The 14,346-nt window shown below is 41.3% G+C and overlaps 1 protein-coding gene across 7 annotated transcripts in view; it reads left to right on the top strand.

The window, feature by feature from the left end:
* Positions 1-14,346, top strand: part of ANO2 (anoctamin 2) — a 209,877-nt gene that overhangs the window by 10,307 nt on the left and 185,224 nt on the right. For all 7 annotated transcript variants that reach the window (XR_013928773.1, XM_080391425.1, XM_080391424.1 and 4 more), the window contains exons 2-3: positions 2,534-2,718; positions 5,631-6,023. Coding sequence is in view for 6 of the 7 variants with exons in the window: in XM_080391425.1 (XP_080247551.1) it covers positions 2,534-2,718; positions 5,631-6,023 (578 nt within the window). In the remaining variant the exon portion in view is untranslated. The remainder of the gene's footprint in view (positions 1-2,533; positions 2,719-5,630; positions 6,024-14,346) is intronic.

The following is a 14,346-nucleotide window of genomic DNA, read 5'->3' as shown; positions in this document are numbered from 1 at the left end:
TTCAGAACATAACATTTTGGTTCAGTCAGTTTGATCTGGGAAGATGAAAAGCTTTTGGGAGAACAGAAGTCCTCCAAATTCAGGTTTGGAAATTTTATTTCCATCAAAAAACTTATACTGACTGGAAGTCCCTGACTGCCTCACCAGCTTACCAGTGTTAACCTCAGGGTTGTGACACAGTTCCTGAAGGTTTGGAAGCGTAATGGAAATTAAATCATTTTATTATAAATGGACTGCAGATTTTTTCCCTAGGCCTAGTTAAAAGGACTGGAAGAAAAAAAGGTCTTTAATTGACTGTGTGAAGGTCTTGTGAGATATCCCAGGCTTAGTTTGAAAATACTGGAGAAACATGGTGTGTAGCCTTTGGGAACAAAACCTTCACTTATTACTTATTTTCCTTGGAGTTTCCCTTGTGGCATCATTATGCGCTTCATTAAAGTAAACCAAGTGTAAGTCTCCTCGAGAGATCAGAAAAGGAAGACTGGTGAGTCAATCTACTGTACTGTTCAAGCGCTGCAGGACCTTAATCTATTATTCATAAAAAACACAAGAATAATCATAACATTTAGAGGTCAGGTCTCCCCCTCCCCAAGCATTTCCTTCCTTAGCATTTTGCTGGCTGCTCTTTTAGCTCATGATTGCGGGTAAGTAAAATCAGTCCCTGTAGAGGGCACAGAAGATTAGCAGTAGGACACAGCATCTGCCTTAGACTCTTGAAAGAAAAAAAGAAGGGATTCAATTAAATAAATAGAAAATATGCTTCCAGATTTTAGCAATACATAACCCCAGCCCCCCAAAAAAAGAAAAGGCAGAGAGACAAATTTTGCTATCACAATCTATAAGAAAGGATCCTTTCAGATTTTCCTTTAGTTATTTGGAGATGATGATCACTGTACAACTCCATAGGCTTCCTGCATACAGCCACCTCCTTCAGTGCTCCATCTTTGGAGAGGCAATGCAAGGTATTTGTGCCACCAGTTGGCTGTTCCAGCAAAGTGGGAGAAACACACTTCAGTCGCATGAACACTGAGCAAGAGACACAGCTATTGCTGCCTTCTCTCTTCCCCTGTCTCCATCACCATAAGGGAGGTGTAGAAGAAACTGATCGGATTTCCCAGTGCTTTCTTGTGGCAGAGAATGATGAGATTGCTTTCTTATAATAAAGTACAGCAAATCCCGTAAGGCAGTTCCTCCCAGACTGGAAAGTAACTATACCATGCTGTTGAAGCTTCTTGTTTCCTTAGACAGAAGGTGAAGGTGGGGCAAAAGAACTGCAGCGTTACTAGGATTGCCAAGTAAGGAGGCAAGAAGAGATATGATGGATTTAATATCTCCCTGAATATGTGGGAGCTTATGAATGTTCCAGTTACCTTTTCTTCCTAGGGAAGAAATAAGCTCTGGCTGGAGAGCCATGGTGCTTCATCTCTTTAGTGGTAGCGGGGCTAACTATATGGGCAGATGGGTCTGCTACACCCATGTCTTCTCCCTGGTAGAAAACAATAATGCTTGAAGGACCAAGCCACTATTTTTCACCTCAACAAGCATTTCAAAGAAACTATGGGTAAAGATCAATCAACCCCATTTCAGTTACGGCACCACTAGAGGGGGAAAGAGTATGGAACATTTGTATGTCAACACAGTTTCTGTACCCATTACTTTTTATCATCATTATTTTTGCTGCGCTACTGCCTGTATGGGACTGACTTTCTGCGTTTCCTACCCGTGACCAAGCATTCGTCTCATATTCTTCTGTTGCTGTACCCTGCTCTATGGCAGAGATACAGCTTACCAGTGGTGGCAGGGAACAGGGAGTGTCATGTCACTGCCTACCCCCTCCAGACCCTCCACTACACTGCATTGGCATCGTATAATTTGTCAATACAAGAGACGGGGAACACATCTAAAGCTAACGGGTTCAAGACATTAGCCTTTCAAGCCAAAACATGAGGTATAAACTCATTGTGCTTTATGAGAATATCACACCATGAGATATCCAAAAGTTCAGAGTTCTTAGGGGAGAAAGACCATTAGCCAGAAGTTTATACCTGTACCTGATGCTGCTACATTAGTTTACATCACACTAGAACTGAAACACGCTCCATTTCAGATCTAGTTGTAAGCCGTAAGCAAAAGTGACTCGGTTTGTTCGAGGCCATTTGGCTTCTACCTGGTGTGAATGCTGCACGCAGAGAACCAGGGCGCAGGTGCTGAGGACACCCAGTTGCTCATGTCCTTGGGTTGCTTACCTAGCAGAAAAGCACAGACTTTCCAGCTTCTAACCTCATGACTGAAGTGCAGGAGTACAAACGCTATTGATCAACCAGGGCGGTGCTGAGCTAAGTGCAGAATTGTATCATGGTTCCCCTTTCCCAGCAGTTCACGCAGGTAAGTACCTGTCTGGAGTTGTATGCACCCCGCAAGGCGCAGCATCTGAAATTGGATAGTATCTATTAACTGCAGTATTTCCCATTCCTTTAGGAAACTGCCTGCACAAAACCTGTTTTATATAACAGTACTTATCTCTTATTCTCAGACTTTCCTCTAGCCTCCTCACACCCAACCCTGAATGGACAGAAGACAGCAAAATCAGCAAGGAACTATTTTTCAACATACAACAGCAAATACCTCACAGTCCCTCAAAACCGGTCTTCCTTGCACGGCAGCAGGATCAACGGAGCTTTTGAAGCACCAAGCTGTACGGGATCCTTCAGCAGTTCTGTAAGCAGAATTTTATGTTCATTGATTTACGACTAACGTCTTTGGGATGAAGAAGAGGCTTTGAAGCAGAGTCAGCAGAGCTTGGTGCCCTCTTCCTGCAGGTTAGGCAAATCCACACTGGGAAAAGTGGCTATGCAAGTAAACTGATACTACAGCCTTAAGTAGTTCAGGAGACTTTCTTAGTGTACCGTAGGAACTAATTGCTACCATAAAAATTTCACCAAGCTTTTCTTAATAATTTACTTCAGCCAAAATCCTTCAGAGCAGTAACAGGAGGGTTGCTATTATCAACCCTAGCATAGGAAAAGGTCTGCAGGCTGATGACTAAATTGGCTATCCCTGTGCAAACCCTGGGCCAGCATGTGCCCAGGTGTTAGTGTAGGCTGGATTGGAAGGTGTTAAGTGTAGTGTGGCTGTGGTCTGCAGGGTAGAGCTGTTGTTAGAGGAGATACCTCCTAGGATATGTTTGTAGTGATATGTTGGTTATTCAAGGACTAGAATAAAATTGTCATGACATGCCAATTCTACCTTCCTATTTTTAATGCTTGGTGTGCTGGCTACTTGTCTTGGAAGCGTCAAGAAGCGATGTGGGACTGAAGATGGTAATTTAAATCACTGATTCTGACTAAAAGTGACACAATGGCTGTGAGAGGAGGGGAGAAAAATCTTGATAGTTCCTTCAGTGGCATTTTGGAAGTTGTAACTTATTTGTGTTCCTCCCTAACAAGGTCTTCTTGTGCCAGAATATCATATAGTGAGGAAAGCAGTGCAAATTTAGGGCCGGAAAATGTCCTTACTAAAATCTTTGGGAATTTTGATTTGTTTTCTGTGCACTAGATGCCCACAATAATGGGGATGGCACTTTACTGCCAAGAGTGAGAAAAATGTCAACAGGGAGGGAGGGAGAGATGTCGTATCTCCTTAGCTATTATTCTGTGTAACTCCAGCAACATCAAATGTTGCTATGGTGCTCTCTCGGGTGGCTGGGATGTGGCAGCTGGCTACGGACAGTAATAAACAGGAAAACCTGTTTGTGACTTTTCATGTTCTCCAACCTCCTTGCTCCCTCTCCTGCGTTTTGTTTGTGCTTCTCATTTCTGTCTGCACTTTCCAGTCAGGGAGGAGAGGATGCTTAAAGCTCGTCTTCTTTAGAGTCAGCTAATGCATTTTGTTGTGCCAGTGACCTGGTGGTGGTGACATCATTAATTCTGTGCTGTATAGCGTAAAACTCTCTGGAAAGGAGAGTAGAAATCTGCAACGGGTTTTTCTTCACTGTGGCAGAGATGGATCCAGGAGGTTTGCATGGACTGCCTGTGAGTACTACATGAAAATATATCTAACTAGGAAATGAGGAATTGCAATAAAATGCTGTCTCCCAAGCAGTTTTATATTCTGCCAGAACGTAGTGCTGAGTGTAAGTTTAGATATGCCTAAAGGGACTATATATACATTTTACACATAAAGTGTGTGATAAGTGTAATGTGCAGAACATATTATTTGGTGATAATTTTGTAAAGAATGAAGGATGTGACATGCATATAAAACCAAGATTTATTTAGTGATATGGTGATTGAAACTACTTTGTGGGAAACTAAGTCAAGCAAAGTAGTGAAAAACAAGAATTTGGGAGATGCTGGGGTATATAATAATATGCACATTTATATAATACTTTCAAAAATTCACATTGTGTTAACAAACAAGAAAATTGCTGTACAGCATGCTTGGTTAACTTTGCATTCAGGACTACCAGTAATGGAAAGGGAGACAAGGAGAGAAAGAAATCTGTAATTGGTACCTGTCAAGATTTTGGTCGTATAGCCACCTATGGGAACCATAAATGTCTGGAATTAAGTTATGGGCTGATTGCTTTGGATCAGGTTGACCCTATTTATTTGCTTGTATCTTGTTCCCCAGTTACTGGAGGGCTGGTGTCACACTAATGAATGACATTGTAGATAGCTCTGTGAAGGGCTTTCAGCTACAGCATTGAGCTGGAAATGGTGGATGGTAACAGTTTTGGAAAGGTATGGGATATCTTAGTGAATGAGAAGTGAAAGTGAATACCTTACATTTGGTATTGGCGTTCAATATGGGTGATGCAGAACTGCTGTCCAGGGTGGGGTGCGATGGGCAGGGGTTAGTACTGGGTCATCTTCATCCCAGAAAGGTTTGTAGAGCGGAGACGAGGAGGCAGGTGACTGAGTACAACATAGGTGACGTGAATGATATCAGTCATTGATTCCAACTTGCAATGTTACTATCCAATCACATAGTGTTTTCATCAGACGTTAAAATACAGGTCAGCTATCATCATTTAGCCATCCATGGGGCATATCCTCTCTAATGCCTGGTATTTTCCAAACGTTTCTGTCCAGCTCTACCCTTCTTGCCCTTTTAGTGCACCAAGGATATTGCTCCTGTTCTAGTTCAGATCAGTTTCTTCCCACACACAGATTTTTTCCTTCCTTCCTTCCTTCCTTCCTTCCTTTCCTCCTTCCTTCCCCTGTGCAGCTTTGTTCCACAGAACATCCTTTCCCATATCCCGGTCTGCAATGTGATTCTTATTCTCACTGCTCCATCCCATTTCAAAACGTGGGTGTCTTCTCCTATATGGTCTGTGTACGTGCAGGGCAGAGACAGCGTTGGCACGTGCCCCCCGCCTGCCGGTCAGGTAGGTATCCCACGTGTTGAGATAAGGCTGTTATCTTTAGCCACTATCGTTTGTTTACAGTTGGAAGAGGTCAGGGTGGCAATCTGGCTGGTGCATGTTTGTAGGTCATACCTACCCTGGCTGACCTCCCGTTTTGACTCTGTGCAGCTTTACATCCTTGTGTGGAGGCAGACCCTGCGCCTGCCAGCTTCCTGGGCTTTTTGGCTTTCTTGTCTGTGAGACTCGTGTGTTTCTCTCCCAGATTATAAACAATTACCTGGATGGGACGCAAGGAGGGGCCGCGGACCAGGCGTCCCCGGACGGCACGCTATTCAGGCACAGCAAGAGAAAGGTCGACTACGTGCTAGCCTACCACTACCGAAAACGCCTTGCTCGGCACCTGCCCGGCGCGGGCTCACCAGAGCCTACACGCGGATCTGCCCCCTTGGCCCTGGTTTCGAATGGAGGGACTGGGAAGGGCCGTGCTGAGCCACAGCAGCAGGACGGTGGCCAGTGTGCCGTGCCGGGGCCACCAGGGGTGGAGGTGATCGAGCTCAGCCCGCTGGATGCCCTGGAGGAGGAGAAGCGGATGCAGCGGGAGGAATATGAACACAACCTCGTGCAAGCGGGGCTGGAGATAGAGAAAGACCCTGAGGTAAGAGGGAGAGACTTGCTTCTCACACTGGGTGTCCCGATGGGTAACGGCCACCTGGGTGTCAGAGGTGGCTACGTACAGGCCGTAACTGTGGCCGGCTGTGCGGGGTGACTGGGTGCCCAGAGCATGGCTGCCCCCTCTCCTCTGGTGCGGAGGCCAGCAGCCCAGCTGTGGCCATGCGTGAGGGCTGGGCCCGGCCTGCCTTCATTCCTGCCCTGCATCAATGTTAACTGAGAAGCAAATCACACCTGTGCCATCTTTTACAAATAAGTGCCACTTTACAGCCTCACTGACTCCCCCACGGCTGCTTCTGCAGCTGCACAAGGGTAGGATGTGCTGGAGGTCTGTCTCATGGACAGCTTGAGGGGCTAATCCTGAAGACAGCTTGTTACTGCTCAACAGTAGTTCAGTACTCAGCATCCATGGGTCAAACCCTGCCACCACTGCAACCCCTAATTAGGGTTCTGCAGAAATATGTTGTACGAGCTACTTTATGCATGCCTAAAATATGGTGTAAAGCCAAGGAGAAGGTGGTGGGGGTGTTTCTGTGTTGCTTGGTTCCTACTGCCTGGGAAATATGTGGTTGTTATTGTTGATTAGGGCACTATTGAGTAGCAATTCCAATTTTCAGTAGAAAACGCATTCATCTAAATGTTCTTATGGCGTGCGATGAACACACTTTTCTTACAAAAAAATTAGTTTTTACATTTTAGTATTGTTAAAATGAAGAAAGGCTCTCTTAAGTAATTTGATGGAATACAAAGCACTGTTGAGGCATTTCATATTTCCTCAGAATAACCTGGTGATTTTCAGTGCGACTCTTAGCTTTCTTCAGCCATACGCAAATTTTGTCATTTCTTCTACGCTACCCACAAAATAACAGCTCCTATGCTGCAACAGGAGAACCTTCCAGCCTTTAATGTATTTATTCTCCCCATATGTGCATGATGTTGGATAGTGTTATGGCAATATCAGCTGGGAGCTGTGGTTAGGTTACTGGACTGCAGATAGTCGGTCAATTGAGCACGTGTCTTCCAAACCCCATATTGATGCACTAAGCTCTGTGCTATTCCTCTGGACCTCTTTGAAAGCCACGGATATTTATTTCTGTTGAAGTCAAGTCCCTGCTGTGTTCTAGTTTTAGGTGTTCTATTGGTTTTGACACCAAATTTAAGAAACTTAGGGCTTCTTTTCAGAGGTGCTGAGAACTTACAGCTCATATTGCTTTCAGTGCAACCAGTCAACACTTCCAGAACATGGACCAAATCACAGATTGCATCTGAAAATTTGAGTCTAGCTGACCTGGCATAGTGTATACACATTAAATCATTGGCAGGAATAGAAAGAATTAGAAAAGCCTTTTGGCTCTTAACGTTTTCCTTGCTCAGTTTGCTAAGTTGCAGGTGGCTATGGGTTGTATTTCACTGCACAGCCTGACTGAACCATCCTTGCACTGGACAGAAAAAAAGTGATCTCAGATCCTGATTCTTTTATACTAAGCATTGAGGTTAGGTTTCAATACTGCTAACACGTGACTATCTTACTGCTATGATTTTAATACAAATTGCATAAACCCCACGAGAACAACTGTTTTTGGAGACCTCTTTCAGTTATGAATTTCATCAGAACCTGAAAAGTCTAGCAGGAGATTTGGATTTGATTTTTTGACTCATTACTTATGCAAAGTCCAGCTGGATTTGAATTCTGGTTCAGACCCCTTCCAAGTGATGATGTGCACCCTTAAATAATATACAAAGTAATAAATGATGTCATAGAGAGCTGGTCAAAGAACAAATTTTTTTGTCATGGTTTTCCTTCTGAAGAGGAAAAGGCTTTTTGTAAATGAACTGGAATGTTCTGAGGATATTATTTTGTGACCAGTTCTTTTATAAGAAAAATTATTTGATTTTGAAAATTAAAAAAAGAATGCAATCTCATCACTTCTGTACCTGTATGTGTGTATGTATATGTATTCAATCCTGCTCTCCCAACACACAAGTTGTCTAATCAAGCTTAGCCTAAATGAACTAAGCACAGCATCTTTCACATCGGGATGCTCAGTCTACTAAACTCACAGGGTACTGGAGTTCCTCTAGAAGCTGCTTTTGTAGGCTACAGCTATTTAGAGGTCATGAAGTTCATCTCTAGGAACACAGGAGAGCATTATGACAATTTAAAAATCTTTGTTTCTCCAACTGTCTCTTTGAAGAAGTAGGAATTTCTGTGATGTTAGTTTGTTAACATATGATGTTAATATGGTTGCTATATGCTGAATAACTAGGGACAAACACCTTTCTAATTTGTATTGTCAATTCTTTGTTTAAAAGAATATAGACAAGAAAATATATGAAGATATATAATTTGTATGTGGAGAGGGAAGTATTACTCTTTTTTGAATATATGGATAATAGGCAAGATTATGGTCTGTCTCCATATCTACCCAGTTATTATTTGTGAATTAGGAATTTTTGACTAGTTTCCAACTTCCTTATAACTTTCTATCAATTGTTATTGCTGTCCTCCAGAGAAACATTGTTCTCAATATAACCCTCTTAGGGTTTTTTGTGTTTTTTTGGGGGTTTTGTTTTCCTGTTTTTAAACCGAGATATTATTTTGCATATCCAAGAAAACGTGCACAATGAAGGCAATGTGCACGAAGTTGAAGGTTACAACTCTTTCCTCTTTATTGTCAAATTGAGTACCCATAATGATGGGTGGTTGTAATATTTGACAACCTTCTTACTATGCTCCCTGGTAAAGTCATACCTGATCCATAGCATGTATTCACATGTTACACCAAATACTGCCACTGTCAACTTTCAGACGTGATGTTCCATGTGTCAGAGATGACAAATGGCAGATCAAGTTCAAGGAGCACTTTGGCTGGTTACCTTTTCAAATCAAAACATTTGAGTGGTCCAGTGTAGCCTATGTCCATGAAAACAATTGAATTAGCCTAAATTAGGGTTGTGTGGAAGTGATATTTGGTGGAAAGAATAGAACAGAAGAGGAAACTCCCTATTCACATCTGATGACAGCAGCTTAGCAATGCAGAACTACTGGTTTGCATAGTTTGCTATGATTAAAAATAATGTTTGTATCTGTGACTGGCCTGTTTGACCAGTCTATGAAGTTAGATAAAATATACTCTTGCATGTGTATGTAGAATTAACTACCTTGTGTTTTACAATATCACATAGTGATTAATATAGACCCTACTAATACAGATCCTGTAAACACTTCTGCTAATCTGCATAGTGTTAAGCATTTTCAGGATTTGCTTCCTCTGCTTCAAAGAAACACAGTTAAAAGTGCAGTAAAACTATTTTTCCAAGATGTCCATGCCAGAAACCAGATTCTTTGGCATGTCTTTGTAAACTGTGATGGAATGCCAGCAGGTCACATTTACCCTTGTGAGTTAGCTGTCAGAGCCATGACAATCCTCTTTAAATAAACTCTATTTAACACTAGTGGCACAAGTCAAATTTTGCATAAGATACACAAAGAATCGCTAAGATAGGGTCACCTTAAGAGTACCTCAAATATTCCACCTTAATTCCCAGGAAGGGTAATAAATACCATACTGTTGTGTTTCACCTAATGTGGAGCAACAGTATGTGGAGCAACAGTAGTTCACTTAAATTTGAGTTGTACTGCTGCTTTAATGACTGCAAATGCAACTTGTACTGTATTCAATTAGTATTATGTATGGCAAAGCATAATAGGAATAGAATAAGATGACGTTGGAGATGCATCTTGGCATTCTGACAAAGTAGGATCATTTTTGAGCACATTGGAAATGAAATGTACTTTGCTAAATAGCATTTAGAAGAGGAAAAACATCTTTTAAGGGGAAGATGATAATAATTTTAAAACCAATTGTAAACTACCCTCCAAGAAACTCATCTAACTTGAATTTTAGAGCTAGCATAATTTTAAGGATGTCTCATTAAACTCTGTTGGCTAACATTAGGCTTTGAGGCAAGGAAGTCCTTAAGGTCCTCAGTGTATCAGCCTGTGCAGTACTGTTGATAACAACAGTAGTGATGACTGGTTGTGACTGGATTTTTCTGCTTAATATTCCAAGGCATGTTTTTGAATTTTTGCGGGAAAAATCCCACAACAACCAACCAAAACCCCAAATTAAACCCTAATAAATCAAACAAACTTCCCCCTAAAAAACCCAAACCCAAACAACCTCCACCCCCCAACCAATGAACCAACTGATTAATCAACATCCCCACCTCCCACCACCCGATCCTGAACTAAAGATAAGCTGCAGCTAGATTTTATCTATGGGATTGAATTGCACTGTTTTGTGGCACTAAGGTGCTCCCCGTTTGCCAGTGGAAGAAGAATTTTATCTTCTCTCAGCTGTAAAAGATCAGAGTAGCCAAAATAATATCATGATAAATTATTCAATGCAGAGGGTCTTTTTCTTTTCCTGTTTCTTCCTATCCCTACCTGTAGCTGAGGAGGTTTCTGTTGAGCAGTGCCATCAACATTCTTGCTATATGACCTGTTTTCTTGGGTCTGCTATATTCCCTAGCATCACATTTATGTCATATGTAGCTTATTTTAATGTTAATACTTTTCATTGTGAAAAAGTGGAATTCCAATGGCCAAGAGTTCAATAAATTTGGGTAGACCTTTTTTTTCTTGCCAAAACATTTTTTTTTTATATAGAATATTTTGACTTTTAGTTAAAAGGTTATGGATATTGCTTAATTTAGTAGTATTTAAGAGCCTGAAAAAGTGATGTCTTTTTCCAAAATCTATCAATATGATTTGTGGATAATTCCAATAGAAGTATCTCATGCCCTTAGCACATATGAGACATCTTGCAGGTACTCAGTGTGAATGTTATAGTTGTCTCAAAATATTCATTCTTCTAAAGTGCAGTGGAAAGCTTATTAGTAGATAACATTAATTTTAAAAGGATAGGGAAATTTAATAGGAGTCCAAGACCTTTATCCATGTTAATGAACATCTCCCGAAGCCAGTGAGAATGCATACCAGAGTAATATAGTATTGGAAAGAGACTGGGGTCTTTTGTCCTCTAGGTCTTAGGACTTTGTGTTTCACTCTCTCTTAGTACAGCACTCAGAATAAGACAATACTTCTTTGGGGGCCTCTTAGTGTAACAATTATATAAATATTTGATGGTTATTTTTCAACTCTAGTTACAGAAGCATTAATTAGCTAAAACATGTTCTGCTCCTGTATGTTACTTATATGGGGCTGAAATGTAATACACAGCTCTTATAAAATTAAAGTTGAACAGGCAAGGCGAGGTTTTCAGTGATAGTGAAATGGACGTGATGAAAATATTGGCAAGTTGATTAACTATTTAAGAGGAAATTATGTCTCCATTTTAGAGAGGATTTTGTAGTAACCCCATGGGAGTTAGGTGTGCTTCAGTATTAAAATAATGATCCTTGATAACAGGTGACTAGGTAGAATGGCTGTGCTGTCAAAGTTGAAAAGTCCATACTATGATTCCTGTTTTTTAATTAACATCCAGACACTTAATGCTCAGTTATTAGGTACTGTAGTCAAAACAGCTTCCAAGGGTTTTAGAGAAAATTGAAGGAATGTGCAAAACAGGGCCTGTATGTTATCAACAACATTTATGGAGCTCTTCTGTCAGCAATGATAAATCTCATCAACTCTCTGCAGGTTGGGAAACGGAGACATCAATATCTTGAATTTCAAATGCTGGTACATTTGGGGTGTGTGTTCTGGTGATACGTACAATGGAAATTGCACAAGAAGCATCCTATTTTTACATAATGCTAATTCTATCAGACTTGCCAGGCAGAAATGGCAAATAGGCTCCTGAATTTGTGTGTGTCTTTCACTGTGTCCTACCTGCTGAGTTCTGTTGCCTGCTGGAGGAACTACTTCCATTTCTACAAGTTGCTAGGTACATAAGAAACACACAGGAATGATTTATAAATCTTTTCTAGGGCATAGCAGGGAAAGAACTAGGCCCTTGTAGGATAGGGGATGAAAAGTGGCAAAATCATCTGCTTGGCTTGTTCACAGATAAATCCATGAAAACATTTTTTAATTATCAATGGTCTTGTTTGCAGCAGAAGTTTTAATCTGCAAATTAAATCCATGGAGACAATTTGAAGAGCAATACAGGAAGCCCTGAGGGATGCTACAGTGCACTGATGACGCTGCAGTAGCCAGAATGCCTGCAGAGGAGACTTGGAGGCTGAAGTAGTGATAATTTCTGTAAACTGTTTAGGCCAGTGCAGCTTAAATAGTAGTTTCATGAAAACAAAGTAGTAAAATATAACATAGTTTGGGGATTTTGGTCCTGTGCTTTGTTGTTTTTCTGACCATTTAAAAGACAGAAATTGTGCTGCTATTGATTAGGGTGAGGATTCAGCTCCTACAGGTGCTGGGTGAGGACTGCCCCAGCAGCAGAACCTGCTGCCCAATGCATCTGAACCTACTCTTTGGCAGAAGAAGAAATCCTGAATTTCAGAGATTCTTTTGTAGGGGAAATGGGACTTGCTTTGCTTTGCTTTGCTGTCCCCAAGCAATTGCCTACTTTGTCTACAGCAGCAAACAGCCCTACAGATCTCTGGTACCAAAGGAGTGATCACTTCTGCATTTCTGCTGATTGAGTTGCTGTATATTTTGTAATTTTTTGGAGGCGTTGCTTCTTAGTCATGACTTCACATCTAGTGCAAAGGAAAGCAGGGAGGACTGCTTGCAGCTTCTTTGCGTAAGTAAGAGACATTGAGAATTCCACCTGGGAGTGAATGTAACACTGTAGATAAGTGCTCCCTGTTTTTAATATATTGTTTTTTTACACATATACATTCATTTATGTACTGTTTTATGTTGTTGCTATAAAAGATCTGAGCTAAGATATGCACCTCTGTTCTTCCCTCATGGTTTTTGTCTTGTACAAAACCAGAGTAAATAAAAGGCATTCTCTGTCTGAAAACTCTGTGTCAGAGACAAAGACTGACAAACAAGGAGAAAAATGAGAGACAAATTGATTTTGCTTATGTTGATGGAAAGAATAGGGAGGAAATGGGATTTGGTTGTGAGTCACTTTTTTTCTATGGAAGATGAGAGCGGAGCACATCTTCCAGTGAGGAGAGATAGTGTTCTCTTCCAGAGCCAGGGAGAACAAAGCAGAGGTGCCGTGTCTTCTCACTGCAGGGCAAAAGACCAGTTTCAAGTGAAGCAGTGAATGGTTTTTCAGAAAGAGATCTTTCTGGCTCTGCTACTTCTGTTTTGGCCCCTGATGACAGTGGCTGTGGAAAAGCCTCCACTGTCAAGAGCTTCTGGATTGCCAGAGTAAGCAGCAGTCCGGTGCTTTCCGCGCCCCCCCCCCCCCCCATCTCACAAATCAGAGCAATATCCAGTCCATTTTTACGGAAGTGACAATAAATACTCTTGAATGGCTTAGCTGGGGGCGAGGATAGAGGAGTTAGAAATTAAAACTGGAATGTCAGAGAGAGAAAAAAATAATAAAAATACCTGCAAAAAATGAAAAGGAAAGAAAAATCCATTCACTCACTCAATTAACCAACAGTACAGTGGCACCTGTGCCAAGGGAAGGCCATAAGGTGGCATTCACCAGCTTCTGCCATCTCAGATTCAGGAATGGATTCCAGCAGAAAGAAGACTGGGGTGTATCCCACCATGGAAATCAGTCTTTGAAGGACAGAACTGTCTTAGGAGAAAAAACCCACTGTTTGTATATGTGCAGAGTGAGGGTTATCCTTTAGCAGAGTGCTATCCTTTAGCAGATCCAGGGACAGGTAACATAAATAATGAATCAGGCTTGTGGGATTCTTTTCATATATTTTGGACTCTTTTAAGTTCTCCTTGCTTTACTGGTGACTCTAATGGATGTGTGTTTCATTCTGTCCAAATTAAATTATTGAAAGGTCTGTTGCTCATGACATTATGACTAGACAGCCAAACGTATTTCTCCAGGAAGAAAGCCACTATAGGGAAGGAATTATTCCCTTCCAGATGCTCAACTAGACATCTTGTGGTGTGTACATTTTAAAACGTTGTATTGTATATGAAAGGAAGGCATTTTGGAATGAAAAGTGCATTCATATTCAAGCTGTTCAGCATGGATAATACAAGGCTCTTTTAAAGAAAAAAAAAGTAATTGTCCCTTAGAAATCAGAATATCCTTTCCAACACAAATTATTTCTTTAATCCTTTGTAGGCCTAAGTTCTAAGAAGGGGCTGAGCTCCAACAACCCAGTAGTAGCTTGTGTGGATGAGCACAGCTTTAGTGGGGGAAAGCTGTCGTAGAGGGAAAGATTAGTTACCT

The sequence above is a fragment of the Falco punctatus genome (genome assembly GCF_963210335.1).
Source record: "Falco punctatus genome assembly, chromosome: 6".
Classification (NCBI taxonomy): domain Eukaryota; kingdom Metazoa; phylum Chordata; class Aves; order Falconiformes; family Falconidae; genus Falco; species Falco punctatus.
The sequence above is the reverse complement of the archived record's forward strand: the minus strand, read 5'-3'. Positions and strand labels throughout refer to the sequence as shown.